Source organism: Lutra lutra, chromosome 8, assembly GCF_902655055.1.
Source record: "Lutra lutra chromosome 8, mLutLut1.2, whole genome shotgun sequence".
In the NCBI taxonomy this organism is placed as follows: domain Eukaryota; kingdom Metazoa; phylum Chordata; class Mammalia; order Carnivora; family Mustelidae; genus Lutra; species Lutra lutra.
Genome location: NC_062285.1, coordinates 83,237,164 through 83,253,231, shown reverse-complemented (window position 1 = coordinate 83,253,231; position 16,068 = coordinate 83,237,164). Strand labels below are relative to the sequence as shown.

Sequence of the window (16,068 nt, the reverse complement as noted above, 5' to 3'; positions counted from 1 at the left end):
CAATTTAATGGTTAGAATATAGTCAACAAAATAAACATTAAATTCCTCAAATTTGACTTTTAAATCCTCCTCTTTAAATATAAATTACACAAACATTTATCTTTTTTTATTAAAGGTTTTATTTGTTTGACACAGAGGTAGAGATCACAAGTAGGCAGAGCAGCAGTCAGAGGGAGAAGGAGAAGCAGGCTCCCTGCCAAGCAGGGAGCCCGACACGGGTCCCGATCCCAGGACCCCAGGACCATGACCCAAGCCGAAGGCAGCCACCCAACGGACTGAGCCACCCAGGCACCCCATAAACATTTCTCTTTTTATCAAACTAGATATTCAGAGTGTTAGTATGATTTGCTCTCTGTTTAGTCAAGATGCCCAAGGGTAAAACACATTTCTTTGAAGTGCAGTGGCTTTCAGATTTTTGAAACAGCGGGCTTATTCCTCAAATGAATATTAAGAAATTAAAATATCCAGTGGTGCCTGGGTGGCTCAGTGGGTTAAGCCTCTGCCTTTGGCTCAGGTCATGATCCCAGGGTCCTGGGATCGAGCCGAATCAAGCTCTCTGCTCCTTCCACGCCCACCCCCAGCTTGTGCTCTCTCTCTCTGTGTCAAATAAATAAATAAAATCTTTAAAGAAAGAGAGAGAGAAAGAAATCCATAATAAGGAAAGGTGGAAAAGGAAGTGAGAAGTTCTGAAGCCAGAATGGAGAATCCGGGATGGGAGGTAGTTTGGAGGTCAGTTAGGACAAGCTGGGGAAAGGGGCTCCGAAGTTCTAGCCATTTGACATTTACCCATCGGGCAGCATTTTAGGTAACTTTGGAAGCTCCATAGAACATAGTTTGAGAAGGATTATCCAATATATTTTAGGGTAATTTAGAAAATAAAATTTTCCTAACTACCTTAAAATCTCATAAGTATATTAAAGTTGCAAGTCTCTTCATCTGATATTCTAATTAAATTTTGCCTTAAATGTGATATTATCTAATATACATATACATATCGTTAAATGCTACATTTTATTTTATGTGTTAAACTTGCACCTTTTTAGTTATAAGTGGTGGACAGTATCCTGAGGCACTTAATTCCTGCCTCTGCCTGTGGCTTATATTCATCTTTTGACCATTTCTGTCAAAAATGCAAATGTACTTTTTACTGTAAAAAACTAAAGTAAATTATATTGAATAGGCTTTTAAATATAGTTCTCTGACACAACACTTAATTTAACATGGACAATTTTACTCTTTTACACTGTGCTTTGGGAATATTTTTGAGGGATGATGTATTTCTTTTGATTGTTCTCTTATTTTCTGATAAACAGTACTGTAATAAATTTTGATCCTGCCTTTGGTCTCGATATTTAGTAGCTATGTATTTGTTTTCTTTGATAGCAACATGCATTAATATTTATAAACATTTTCCTTTGCAGCATCTCCCAGATGGCTCTGCGCCCAGTGCACACGTTGAATTTTATCTTTTACCATATCCCAGTGAAGTTCGTAGGAGGAAAACAAAATCTGTTCCAAAATGTACTGACCCCACTTATAACGAAATTGTGAGTATGACTCATCTCTTGTCCAGTCCCTTTGTATTTTTCTTACATTTTTTAGTTTAACAACCAAATATGGAAAATTTGCAGTAATTGGCAGCATTATTCCATGAAGGGAAGACATTTTGCAATATAGCCACTATGTGCTGATCACTGTTCTACATGCTATGGGAACTGGAAAATACAGATTCTGCTTTCAGAGCGCTTATGAACCAATTTTCAAATTGTGGCGTGCCTCCAGCAAGAGCCCAAGATGGCTTTTTTTTTTTTTTCTCCTTAACATTATCCCTGACTTCATCTTATTTTCTCTAACCTTATTTTCTTTTACCTGGTCTTCCTTACTGAATAATTTTATCATAGTCTATCCTGTGTATAACAAAAAACTTCATAAAATCTCCTTTGAAAAACAAAAGAAAATAAACAAGTACAAAGCACAAATTAAATTAACTTATATATAGTTCTCTAATTCATTTGTATTTCACAATTTAAATATCCAATCCCATACTCCTTTCTGAGGCAAACCCTGTATTTATTCTCTTGATTCCATCCCTTCCCATTTCTTCTTTACCTTGCTCAGATGATTGTTTGCCGTTCTGAAGGCTGTCTCATCCACTGGATCCTCAGGTCAGAAATCATAAAAAACAAAAAACAAACAAACAAAAAAAACCCTCCTCAACTCAGCCTTTCTAAAGCATCCATATTTTCTTTCCTTCCCTATCACACCCAAACTTTTGCAAAACTTGGGATGCCGAAGTGGTCCAGTTGGTTAAACTCAGTTCTCCTGGGATGGAGCCTAGCATGGGGCTCTCTGCTCAGTGGGGAGCCTGCTTCTCCTTCTCCTCCCCGCTTGCTCTTGATATCTGTCCCTATCCCTATCTCTCTGTCTCAAATTAACAAATAAAAAATCTTAAAAAAAAAAAGCACTTGCAAAAGTGACTTACATTTCCTGCTCTCACTTCATTGCTTCCTTTTCATCCTTCAGTCCTTTGCAATGTGGATTCTGAACCTCATTGATGCCACTTTCTTAGAATGACACCCGTGACTGCTAATGGCTTAATCTAATGAGCCCTCTACTCTCCTGAACAGTTACACAGCTGCGTTGCTGGGTGCCCCCTCTTTCTGACACCTCCTTTTTGCTCGAGTCTTATCTTCTCTTAAAGCTCCCTTCCATCTTCTCTGACCGCTCACTCAATTGCCTTCATTGCCCCTCTTCTTCCGAAAAATATTGTTGTTTGCTGGAGTTCCACAATCTATCCTTTTCCTCATGATATATTGTCTCTCGAAATTATCTTATATACCTACAAATTTTCATTTTTACACCTCTGTGTAGGTTGCATCTGAATTTATTCCTCCAACCCTGGCTTCTGTCCTAACCTTCTGTCCTGCACTTCTGAGTGTTACTAAAGAGCGATCCTTCAGAATGTCTCCTAGACACTTTTAAACCAGGCTTCCCTCCTCTATTTGCCATCTCAAAAGATATGTTCTAATGACACCACCCTCTCTCTCACTAATTTTTCCAACTAATCACCAAGTTTTGTCAGCTTAACACTTTGTCACGTGTGCAGCCACCTGCCTCTTGAATCCATCACCTTCTGTCTGCCCCATCGCTGTGACTTTGGCTATTATACAATAGCCTCCTATCTGCCTCTTGTGTTTCTCAGTTGAACAATTCATATTTCTATCTAAGATGTCTTTCAAAAACCAGTCATATTTATTTATCTACTATTTAATTTTTTTTTTCCCAAAGACTCCTCACTGCCTACTGGATAATGTACAGAATACTAAATGTGACAATGATAGCCCTTAAAATGTGACCCGGTAGCGTTCCTAAGTTGTCTCTTGGCTCATACCATCTTCATATATTTAAAAAAAAATTGTTTTGAGATCCTTGTAGAGTCATATGCAGTTGGAAGCAATAATACACAGAGAATTCAAACAACCTTTAGCTACTTTCCCTCAATGGTAACATCTTGTTTGACTACAGTACAATATGACAACCTGGAAATTGACGTTGGTGCAATTCACTGGCCTTAATGAGATTTCATTAGTTTTACGTGTTCCTGTGTATTTGGTTCTATGCATTATTTATTTTAATCCTGTTAGTTCTGTGCATTTATATCATGTGAGTAGATTTGTGTGACCATCACCACAGTCTTGGTACAGAAGAGTTCCATCACAAAGATACCTGGTGCTATCCTTTTATAGCCACAGACACTTCCCACCCTCTAATGCCCACTCCATTCCCAATCACTGGCTACTAGTACTCTGTTCTCCATCTTTATAATTTTGTCATTTCAAATGTTATATAAATGGAATCATACAGTGTGTAACATTTTGAGATTGGCTTTTTTCACTCACCATAACTCCCCACAATCCATCCAAGAAGGTGCCTGTATCAATAGCTTGTTTTTTTCCACTACTGAATCATAGTTGTGGTATGGAAGTCTGACATTTCCTTTAACTGTTCACCTATTAAAGGACATCTGGGTTATTTCTGGCTTGGCCTATTGCAAACAAAGCTGTTGTGAACAGTGATATATAGATTTCTGTGTAAACATAAGTTGTAATTTCTCTAATATAAATGCTCAAGATGTAATTACTGGAATATATGGCAGTTTTATTAAAAAAAAATTGCCATACTCTTTTTCTAAACCAATTTACCTCCCACCAGCAATGTATCTATTTTCTATAAATCTTTGCCATTTGTAATTATTTAGTATTTGTTATTTTTGTTATCATTTGATATTATTTGTTTGTTATTTGTTATTATTTGTAACAAATTTGTTATTATTACAATTATTTAGTTCTTTTGACAGGTATAGACTGATACCTCATTGTGGTTTTAATTTGCATTTACCAAATAACTAATGATCTGAACTTCTGGTCATGTTTTTTTTTACCATCCTCTTTGGTGAAATGCCTCTTCATGTCTTTGCTCATTTGCTAATTGGATAGTTTGCATTTTAACTGCTGAGTTTTGAGAGTTCTTTGTATGTTATGGACAGTAGTCCTTTGTCAGATAAGTGGTTTACAAATACTTTCCACCTATCTGTAGCTTGTCTTTTCATTCCCTTCTCAGGGTCTTTCAAATTAAAAGTTTTTAATTTTGATTTTGTATAATTTATCCATTTTTACTTTTATAGACTATAAGTCTAAGAACTCTTCACCCTGCACAAAGTCCTAAAGATTTTCTCTTATAGTTTTTCTAAATGTTTTATAGTTTTACAATTTTATATTTAAGCTCATTATCCATTTTGAGTTAATTTTTTAATAAAATGTGAAGTTTAGGTTGGAGTTCACTTTTTTTCTTTTAACCTGTGAATGCCAATTACTACAGAACTATTTATTGAAAAAGCAATGCAATGAATGTCTCTTGTACCTTTGTCAAAAATAAGTCAGGGGAGTGCCTGGGTGGTTCAGTGGGTTGGGGCCTCTGCCTTCAGCTCGGGTTGTGATCCCAGGGTCCTGGAATCCAGCCCCTGCGTTAGGCTCTCTGCTCAGCGGGGAGCCTGCTTCCCCCCCCTCTCTCTGCCTGCCTCTCTACCTACTTGTGATCTCTGTCTGTCAAATAAATAAATAAAATCTTAAAAAAAAAAAGTCAGGAATATTTGTGTCATCATGACCTTTTATTTCCTCACACCTAATCATATTCTCAAGTCACATAAGACAGCTTGTCATCCCCTGAATAGTCCCTATGACCTCTGAGATGGAACTCATGCCCTTCACCTTTCTGTTCTTCTGTGCCAACTTTAAAGCTTACCTCAGATGTGGACTTTGTGAACCACTCTTTCCTCCTCAACTCTTACATCACACTAAACCATCTTATACTTAGTCCTACATGCTTTTTTCTTCTAGTAAATTGTAAATTTCTTGAGGATGAGGAAAATACCTTATCTTCTTAGTATCTTTAAAACTTAGTTGTTTCTAAAAAGATGTGTGAATTAAATATTTGGGGTAGTTTTATAAGTGATGCTTCATATGCATATGTAAAAATGTAAAATTAGGGTGCCTGGGTGGCTCGGCTGGTTAAGCAACTGCCTTTGACTCAGGTCATGATCTCAGAGTACTGGAATCAAGTCCCACATCAGGCTCTCTGCTCAGTAGGGAGTCTGTTTCTCCCTCTGACCCTCCCCTCTCATGCTCTCTCTCGCTCTCTCTCTCTCAAATAAATAAATAAAATCTTTAAAAAAAATGTAAAATTATATATATGCATATATATACACATATAATTTAGTAAGGAAAGATATTTTGACATTTTATTATTTTCATGATGTCACTAGCTAGAGATATACCCTCCCAGTAGTATATCATTAGCTTCCATATGTTTTGAGTACAAGACCCCCTACATCAATATCAAGAAATTTCTCCAGACTTAATGTTGTGCTTCATCATTTGTAATCTCAGGGTGGTCCTAATGACGAAAAGCCACTAGCAATTCAAGAGTTTAAGTAAACTGGTATTTTATTTATTTCAGGCTATATGTGTTATTTAAGAAAAATTGGCAAATACACATGCTTGGAGATTATTTTATAATGCTTATTGTATCCATAAGTTTTCTAACAACTTGCAGTAACACTAGCTCCTCCAGCATTCATGGGCCATTGATCAGAAATCACTGCAATACTTTCTTCATCAACCAACACTTGTAGCTTGGACACACACTGTTTATACTTTGAACACTTTCAAAAATTGCTTCAAAAACAATAGTCCATAGTCCATGCTTAATACACTTCAATTTATACATAACCCAAATGAGTGGAAATGTGAGTTAATATGCAGATAAGTGACTATTTTTAGTAGTAATTATCATCATATAAACAAGTTTGGTGGGGAAGCTGGTTGAATTTAGAAAGCCATGAGAAAAAAAAAAAACTATTTTCATTTTTCTCCCATTATGTTCTGGATTCCTATCAATACAACAAGAATCTCTACTTATAAGAAATGCGAGGATATAGGTTTCATCTCTATGCCAAATCCCTCAATTATTCCAGAGCACCCTCACCAACAATGTATATGTGTTTTCTAGGAAGCCCAGTAAATTTCACATGACATCCCCCTTATTTTTCACTTCTCCCCAGCTTTGCTTCCTGAGCAGTGCTGTCCCAGCCACTCGGTATGACTGGGATTTCTCAAACTGCCAAAGTAGTCCAATGTTCTGGGAAGTAGGAGAGAATGACCTCACTCTTCTTTTTATATAAATCTCTTAAAGGAATACAAAGGACATATTACATTGCATCACCAATGTCTTACGAAGCTTTTCATGAGAATAATTCTTTCCATTTTTATTAAGAGCTCTCTCTCTCTCCCTAATACCCAGACTGAGAAAGCCTGCGAGTCAGGGACACTGCCAAGGGTTCCTTTCATATCCACTCTTCAGATGCTAAACTTTTTTGATACAGAGCCAAGCTTGTCTATTTGACACTTCCCAGAGTGATTCCCAACAGACTTTGTCAGCAGTCTCCCTGAAAACCCCTATCATATACAAATCCCTGTTGTAGACATGACTGGGCTGCAGGGGTGGATTGGCAGTAGGAATGCTCACAACACTGCCTAGGGCTTGTAAGAAGCAGAGCGGGGACTCTGGCTCCAATGCCATTGCGCTTCCCACTCTATTATCTTTGGCATCTGGTTAAAAACCATCATTTTTTTTCAATGATTCTTTAGAAATACAGATTCTACTTTATAACAGAATTATATTGTTAGAGTTCACTTATTTTTTACATTGTATTCCTTTCTTAAATATTATTCTCTTATAAAATAAAAAGAAGAAATTAGAAAAGACACTAGAACAGGAGCATTCTCTGTGTTTGACATGCCTTATAGCATCTTGCAGAATGTGCATGATTATCTAAGAGCACAAGTATATGGTGTATTCAGCAAGCCATAGCCAATGTTATCTGTATCATTCTCTCATTTGATATTCATAACATGAGGAAAATTCTATTTGTAAGTGAAGACATTGAGATCCTGATGCCAAACATTTCAATCAGGGTCAAGCAACTAGTTTTCAAGTCCAGAACTGCCAGAGTCCAAAACCCATTTTGACCCCACTGAGTTATGCAGTTGTCCTTCCCTCTCTCCACCCACAGAGTTCTCCCATTCTCACTTATTTTGAACTCTCCTTTTCATTATCCTGCCTCCTCACTTCCCTTCCCCCCAGCACTAGACATGTTTCAGTTTCCATGTTATTGTTCTTCCACTGATGTCTAAATACACTGTAGAATTATTTACTATACCCTCATGTCAAATAACATGCAGTGAATGCTTGTATACAAGTTACCAGATATTAATTACCCTAAACAAAGTTTTTCCTTTTGATGTAATAATTTCAAACCTACAAATTCCATATTTGTCGGAAGGCATTGAAGACTTGGTGCATGCCTATGGGTAAAAAGCATTTTGAAGTGAAATTGAAAAAGCTGTGCATTTTGGTTCCATTCATGTGAAAAAAGAATACATTTTAAAATATTTGGTGAAAAAGTCTCAAAGACTTTGTGCACTTTGTTAGCATTACCCACTAATTATTCATTACACAGTAAGAAAAGAGTGATTTTTTTTCCTTTCTTATTTATGTCTAAGTTTTCATTTAAATTCCAGTTAGTTGGGTGCCTGGGTGGCTCAGTGGGTTAAAGCCTCTGCCTTCGGCTCAGGTCATGACCCCAGGGTCCTAGGATCGAGCCCCACATCGGGCTCTCTGCTCGGCAGGGAGCCTGCTTCCCCCTCTCTCTCCCTCTGCCTGCCTCTGCTACTTGTGATCTCTGTCAAATAAATAAATAAAATCTCTTTAAATAAAAAAATAAATAAATAAATTCCAGTTAGTTAACATGCAAAGTAGTATTAGCTTCAGGTGTACAATACAGTGATTCAACACTTTTATACATCACCTGGTCCTCATCACAAGAGGAGTACTAATCTTTTTAATGGTGTTATGGATTCAGTAAAGCAATTAAAATAGATATATATCACCTATGATGCGCAATAATTACATATTTAAAAAACTTGTTACTTCTAAGAAAATAATTTTTGCATAATGAAACACAGGGAAAGAAATCCATAAGTTAATATAACCTCTGGAGTTCAAATGTTTGTATTTTAACCAGAAAGGCAGTTAATTCTTCAAGTAATTTCTTGAGAATTTCAGCTTGCTAAATACCAGGGAGATTCAACTCTGAATGGAACTCTTTCCTCCAGTCAACTAATGCAAAATACCAAGAAACAGCTGTTCTTTGTGTATTTGATGGATTTTTTTTTTAGTATAATTTATTAGTGTTCAGTATGTGCCAGGCTTTGTAGTAAGGCTTACATTCATTATCTCACTTATTCTTCCCCACAATGCTAAAAGGCAAATATTATTATCACCATTATGTAAATGAGAAAACATATAGTTGACAATAGATTGAAATAAGTATAAATTAAGTGTCATAGAAATTTATATCCTTAGAGCTTATTTATATGATTCACAGTTCTTAAACCAGACTTTCACAAAACACTAATGCCTAGAGTTATACCATTTTTCTACTTCATGTACAGTAACACTTTGAGGACCCCTTCATCTATTTGCTCTGTAAAATAAATGACTTTGTCTGCTGAAAGTGTTGTGGGGAGGAAAATGGAGGACAGTTTAGACAGTTCAAAATAGCCGCTGTAGAGAAAAGGAAAAGGAACTTACTCTGAAGACTTGGAAAGATAAGAGTCCAGGAGGAGACATGGCTCACAGAGTCACACTGGGCATCCCACTGCTATTAAAGAAGATGAATTAAAGCGGTAGGGTTTTGAGATTTTTAAGGTAGCCCTTAAAATCCCTTACTATCCCAGGGGAACTCAATAAATGGAATGGAATAATTTCAATCCCTAGTCCTAAGAAACTTAAAAGATAATCTCGTGTCTAGAATGAGAGTAGGATTTTAGAAGAGGAGGGAGCCAGGAGCTGTCACATGAAGCAGGGTAAACTGGATTAACATAGTATATTGCATCTCATATCCCTTGACTGAATTGTTATTTACTTCCTAAGTAAGTCCTTGTTCAGAAGAGCTCTCAGATTGATCTTGAATGGAATTCCACTGGTAACGTTGTGAGTTCTTAAATGGTAAACAAATGCAATGCAGTGGATCAGAAACCATATCCATACACACTGAGGAGGCCTCCAAACTGACTCAAAGGGCTTCCCTCTCAAGTTATTCCTCTGCTTTTTTTTTTGCATATATAGAGAACACTGCTTTCTGTCTTGTAGCGTGGCTATAAACAGCAAGCAAGTTTGTAGCAGCATATGAAACTCCTCTTTTAAATGTGTTTTAAGGAGTTTCCCTGGCAACCATGCTGGATTTATACATAGCTGTCCCCTCCCCTTCATGATGGGAAACTAATTTCTTGGTAGTACTACACTTTTGAAGTTTCTTTACTACTGTAGGCACTTGATGGTAATGCCCATGACTTACTTCCTTTATATTATAGAACACAGCTAAACAGATCCCTTTTTAGAAACTAGTTACATGACTAGCAATGAAAAAGAGCAAGACACAAAACTGTACATACAGCAAAATTACAGTTCAGATTCTTACAAAGTAATTATATATGTAAAACAAAAAGCACACTGAAATGTTAACTATAATTATCTCCCAGTGGTGGAAATATAGATTTTCCTTTCTTTTTTGTTTCATACATATTTTATTTAATAAGCATGTGTTTTCATAATTAAAAATTAAACCATTTTAAATAAATTAAGCATAGAATGAATTCTTCATGTATAAATAAAAATACTGTTATACTGCACTAAATTAACACAAGGAAATCATGGAGATTGGTCTGCTCTCCTAATTAGTCTTCAGCAAAGAAAGAAAGTGTTCAAGGCTCCATGTTGCACAATAAATCCAAGGACAGTTAAAAGATGATAGGTACTTAAATTTCTTCTTAGAGAATAATTTACAGTCATATTAAATTTGGGATGGACAATTATTAATGGAATCAGAATAAGTTCTAAGCTTCTTAGAGAAATATTCTGTCATTAAACTCCATTATGTTAGCAGAATCTTTAGCTTTCCAGAATTTGAGTTCAACATGAAAGATTCTACATTAACTTATCTGTTCCAAGCTAAATGATATTAATAGCTAAATATTTTTATTAAAAGTAATACTTTTAAAGGTGCATTTAAGCATATCTGATTTATACTTTAATTATTCTCTCTGTTTTCAGGTGGTGTATGATGAAGTCACAGAGCTCCGAGGATATGTCTTAATGCTTATTGTGAAGAGCAAAACCGTATTTGTGGGAGCAATTAACATCCAACTTTATAGTGTCCCTCTCAATGAAGAAAAATGGTACCCACTAGGAAACTGTATAATTTGACCATTTCTATCAACTAATGCATTATTCATTAACTACTTATATTTTTTTCCACTTTTAAGCCTCTCTATCACAAGAGCAGGACATTTTTGTTTTCAAAGATAGCTTAGTGTACCAAGGACACAAGAAAAAGAAATAAGAATAGTCTTTTATAGTTATATATTCTCTACTTGTGTTTCATTATTTTCTTAGAATCTTTTCTCCTTAATAAAGTACAAATTTATTATATAAAATTCAATATGTAAAATAATAACAGAACATTTAATTTTGATACATCTTTTAAATCAAATATGTGTTCACATTTTTTAATTGTGTACCTATGGTTATAGCAACACTGTTAATGTGGTTTCCAAGAAATACAGCAATAAATAAATCTCATCAATTAATTCAAGACCTAAGTATATCTGTAACAAATTTTTGAACTTGAATTAAATATATACCTGTATACTGACTTACACTCCTATTTATTGAGGGAATTAATAAGCTCTAGCTTTTCTATCAGAAAAAAACAGGGGATAAATGCCTAAATTTTTTTAAAAGATTTTATTTATTTATTTGACAGAGAGAGAGAGATCACAAGTAGGCGGAGAGGCAGGCAGAGAGAGAGGGGGAAGCAGGCTCCCTGCTGAACAGAGAGCCCCATGTGGGGCTCGATCCCAGGACCCTGAGATCATGAACTGAGCCGAAGACAGAGGCTAACCCCACTGAGCCACCCAGCTGCCCCCTGAAAATTCTTAAATCAAATTTTTGGAAGAAACTTCTTTGTAGTATCTTACCGTTTTCAATGTCAATCAATTAATCACCACTGGATTTCACCCAACTAAAGGAATGATCACATTTTAAATTTCATTACCTCTTAACTCTAAGATGTTACAGTTAAACTCTCCCCTCTGATCAAAACCTCTTCTCTTTGCACATCAAGAATTTCTTTTATTTCTGAAGCTACTTTCATACCCATCATGATCTGAGTAGACAGTCTTACAGATTTCTACCTGCAAAGTAGGTACAACTCAAAGAACTGTGCCACATTCTTTAAGAGAATCAAATAGGAGTTCTTTTTTAGTGTCTGCCATTTAAATTACTAAGGAAAAAAATGTTCAATTTTTGCTTTTTTTCAATGTTTCACTGTGAATGAATAAAAAAGTAATTTAAGCTCTTCTATATGGTCATCTACATAATGAGTAAACATGTAAGGGACTGTAAATTTATTCATTGAAAATATTTGAGTGCCAGCCTACAACAGGCAGAGAGACAGTGCAGACAACTGCACTGAAGGGAAAACAAACTTGTCAATCACAAGAAAAAATCTGGGGAAAAACCACAAATACATGGAGGCTAAATAAAAGCCTACCTAGACAATCGATGAGTCGAACAGGAGACGACAGAAAAACTTTTTTAAAATACATAGAAATAAATGAAAGTGAAAACATAGTGGTCTGAAACCTTTGGGATGCAGCAAAAGCGGTTCTAAGAGAGAAGTTTATAGCAACAGAGCATTACCTCAAGAAGCAAGAAAAATCTCCTAAAGGAACTACAAAAAGAATAACAATAATCTAAAACCAGAAGAAGAAAATAATAGACTAAAGCAAAGGTGGTATAAAAACTAAATCAAAAGAGTGGATCAATGAAACCAGGAGATGCTTCTTTGAAAAAAAATTGAGAAAACTGATAAACCTCTAGTCAAATTTATGAATAAAAAAAGAGAAAGGACTCAAATAAATCACAAATGATAAAAGAGAAATAACAACAAACACCACAGAAATGCAAATCATTATAAGATAATTTTATGAAAAACAATATACCAACAAATTGGACAACCTAGAAGAAATGGATAAATTCCTAGAAATACATAAACTACCAAAACTGAAACAAGAAGAAATAAAAAATTTGAACAGACAGATAACCAGCCAAGTAATTACATCAGTAATCAAAATAACTCCCAACAAACAAAAGTCCTGGACCAGATGGCTTCACAGATGAATTCTACTGAACATTTAAAGAGGTATTAATACCTATTCTTCTCAAACTATTCCAAAAAATTGAAAAAGAAGGAAAACTCAAATTCATTCTCTGAGGCCAGGATTACTCTGATTCCAAAACCAGATAAAGACAGCACTAAAAAGGAGAACGACAAGACAATATCCCTCATGAACATAGTTGTAAAAATCCTCAACAAAATACTAGCAAACAAATCCAACAATACATTTAAAAAAGTCATTCACCATGATCAAGTGGGATTTATTCCTAGGTTGCAAGGGTGGTTCAATATTTGCAAATCAATAAGCGTGATACATCACATCAATAGAAAATATAAGAATCATATGATCATTTCAACAGATGCAGATAAAGCTTTTGACAAAGTACAACATCCATTCAGAATAAAACCTTCAACAAAGTTTAGAGGGCCATCTATGAAAACCTCACAGCTGCATCGTCCTCAATGGGGAAAAGCTGAGAACTTTCCCCTAAGGTCAGGAACAAGACGAGGACGTCCACCCTCACCACTTTACCTCAACATAGTACTGGAAGTCCTCGCCACAGCAATCAAACAACAAAAAGAAATAAAAGGCATCTAAATCAGAAGAAGTAAAACTTTCACTATTCACAGGTGACATGATTCTCTATGTAGAAAACCTAAAGACTCCACCAAAGAACTGTTAGAACTGATCAATGAATTCAATAAAGTAACAGGTTACAAAATCAACATGCAGAAATCTGTTCCAAAACTGTACAGCAATAATGAAGCAGCAGATAGAGAAATTAAGAAAACAATCCCCTTTGCAATTGCACCAAAAATAATAAGATACGTAGGAGTAATTCTAACCAAAGAGGTGAAAGACCTGTACTCTAAAAAGTATAAAAAACTGATGAAAGAAATTAAAGGTGACATAAAGAAATGGAAAAACATTCCATACTCATGGATTAGAAGAACAAATATTGTTAAAATATCTATACTACCAAATGCAATTTACATGTTCAATCTAGTCCCTATCAAAATACCATTAGCATTTTTCACAGAGCTAGAATAAACAGTCCTAAAATTTGTATGGAGCCACAAGATTCCAAATAGCCAAAGCAATCCTGAAAAAGAAAAGCAAAGCTAAAGGCATCACAATTTCATACTTCAAGTGATATTACAAAGCCGTAGTAATTAAAACAATATGGCATTTACACAAAATCAATAGAACAGAATAGAAAACTCAGAAATAAACCCACAACTTTATGGTCAACAAATCTTTGACAAGCAGGAAAGAATATCCAATGGGAAAAGAATGCTCTCTTCAACAAATGGTGTTGGGAAAACTGGACAGCTATATATGGAAGAATGAAACGATCACTTTCTTAAACCATACACAAAAATAATTTCAAAATGGATTAAAAACCTAAATATGAGACCTGAAACCATAAAAATCCTAGAAAAGAACTCAGGCAGTAACCTCTTTGACATCAGCCATAGCAACTTCTTTGTAAATCTGTCTCCTAAGGCAGGGGAAACAAAAGCAAAAATAAACTGCTAGGATTATATCAAAAGCTTCTGCACAGTGAAGGAAACAATCAATGAAACTAAAAAGCAACCTACAGAACAGGAGAAGGTATTTGTAAATGACATATCTGATAAAGGATCAGTACCCAAAATATATAAAGAACTTACAAAACTCAACACCCCCAAAACAAATAATCCAGTTAAAAATTGGGCAGAAAACATGAACAGACATTTCTCTAAAGACGTATAGATGGCCAACAGACACATGAAAAGATGTTCATCATCATTCATCATCAGGGAAATGCAAATCACAACTACAATCAGAGATCACACTCCCCCTATCAGAATGGCTAAAATCAACAACACAAAAAACAACAGGTGTTGGCGAGGATGTGAAGAAAAAGGAACACTCATGCTCTATTGGTAGGAATGCAAACTTGTATAACCATTGTGGAAACCAGTATGGAGGTTCTTTGAAAAATTAAAAATAGAACTACCCTGTGATCCAGCAACTGCACTACCAGGTATTTACCCAAAGAATACAAAAACACTAATTCAAAGGGATACATTTACCTCTATGTTTATTGCAGCATAGTTTACATTAATAGCCAAGATATGGAAACAATTGTCCATCAATTGATGAATGAATAAAAAAGATTATATAGATAGATAGATAGAGAGAGAGAGAGAGAGAGAATGAAATATTATTCAGCCATAAAAAAGAATGAAATCTTTCCAGAGCTAGAGAAAGCTATGTCATGGATGGGGCTAGAGAGTATAATGCTAAGTGAAGTAAGTCAATCAGAGAAAGACAAATACCATATCATTTCACTCATATGTGGAATTTAGGAAACAAAACAAGCAAAGGGGAAAAAAGACAGAAACAAATACAGAAACAGACTATTAATTACAGAGAACAAACTGATGGTTACCAAGGAGGAGGGTGATGGAGGGGGGAGTGGCTTAAATAGGTGATGGGGATTAAGGAGTGCACTTGTGATGAGCAATGGATGATGTACGGAATTGTTGAATTACTATACTGTGCCCCTGAAACTAATATAATACTGTATATTAGCTAACTGGATTTTTAAAAAACTTACAGAAAATATTTGAGTGTCTGATATGAGTTAATGTGATCCCATTTAAAATGCATGATCATGCTAGTCAAGTAAGTCATCAGTGCTGCTGGGCAATCACTGTTTCCAAGTCCCTTCACTCTCCCTTTCTGCCAGACAATGACTATAAGCTCTTCTCTCTGCTGAAAGCCTAGCACCTTCTACCCCAATCCTTTCTTTCAGCTGATGTTTCCTACTTCACTTAGAAATTAGAATCAGTCAAAAGACCTCTACAGAGCCACTATGGTGTCTACCCACCAAGCAGATCCTGTGTCCCTCCTTCCTACCTATTACCATAGGAAAACTACCTATGCTCCTGCACAAAACTAACCTCTCAACTTTTACATGTGATTCCAACCTGTCCCACCTGTTCACAAATGTTACTGGAATTCTCTTCTCAAAAACATCTTTCTTTATTTGCTACTAGGGAGAATTCCCTTCAGCATAAAATCATGATGTGCATGGTTACATAGTGTTACAACCTTTATAAGAAAAAAAAATATAAGCACCCTCCTTCCTCTTTTAAATAGTTATCCATTGCCTATTCCTCTTTGTAGCAAAACTCTTCAAAAACAGTTTACTTGGTCT

At 35.5% G+C, this 16,068-nt stretch overlaps 1 protein-coding gene across 1 annotated transcript in view; it reads left to right on the top strand.

Annotated features, from left to right (window-relative positions):
• The window catches only part of PIK3C2G (phosphatidylinositol-4-phosphate 3-kinase catalytic subunit type 2 gamma), a 353,953-nt gene extending 342,888 nt beyond the window's left edge, over positions 1 to 11,065 (top strand). Inside the window, exons 32-33 of the mRNA XM_047741193.1 lie at positions 1,422 to 1,547; positions 10,732 to 11,065. Coding sequence (XP_047597149.1) covers positions 1,422 to 1,547; positions 10,732 to 10,884 — 279 coding nt within the window. The 3' untranslated portion in view covers positions 10,885 to 11,065. The remainder of the gene's footprint in view (positions 1 to 1,421; positions 1,548 to 10,731) is intronic.
• Positions 11,066 to 16,068: the final 5,003 nt, after the last annotated feature.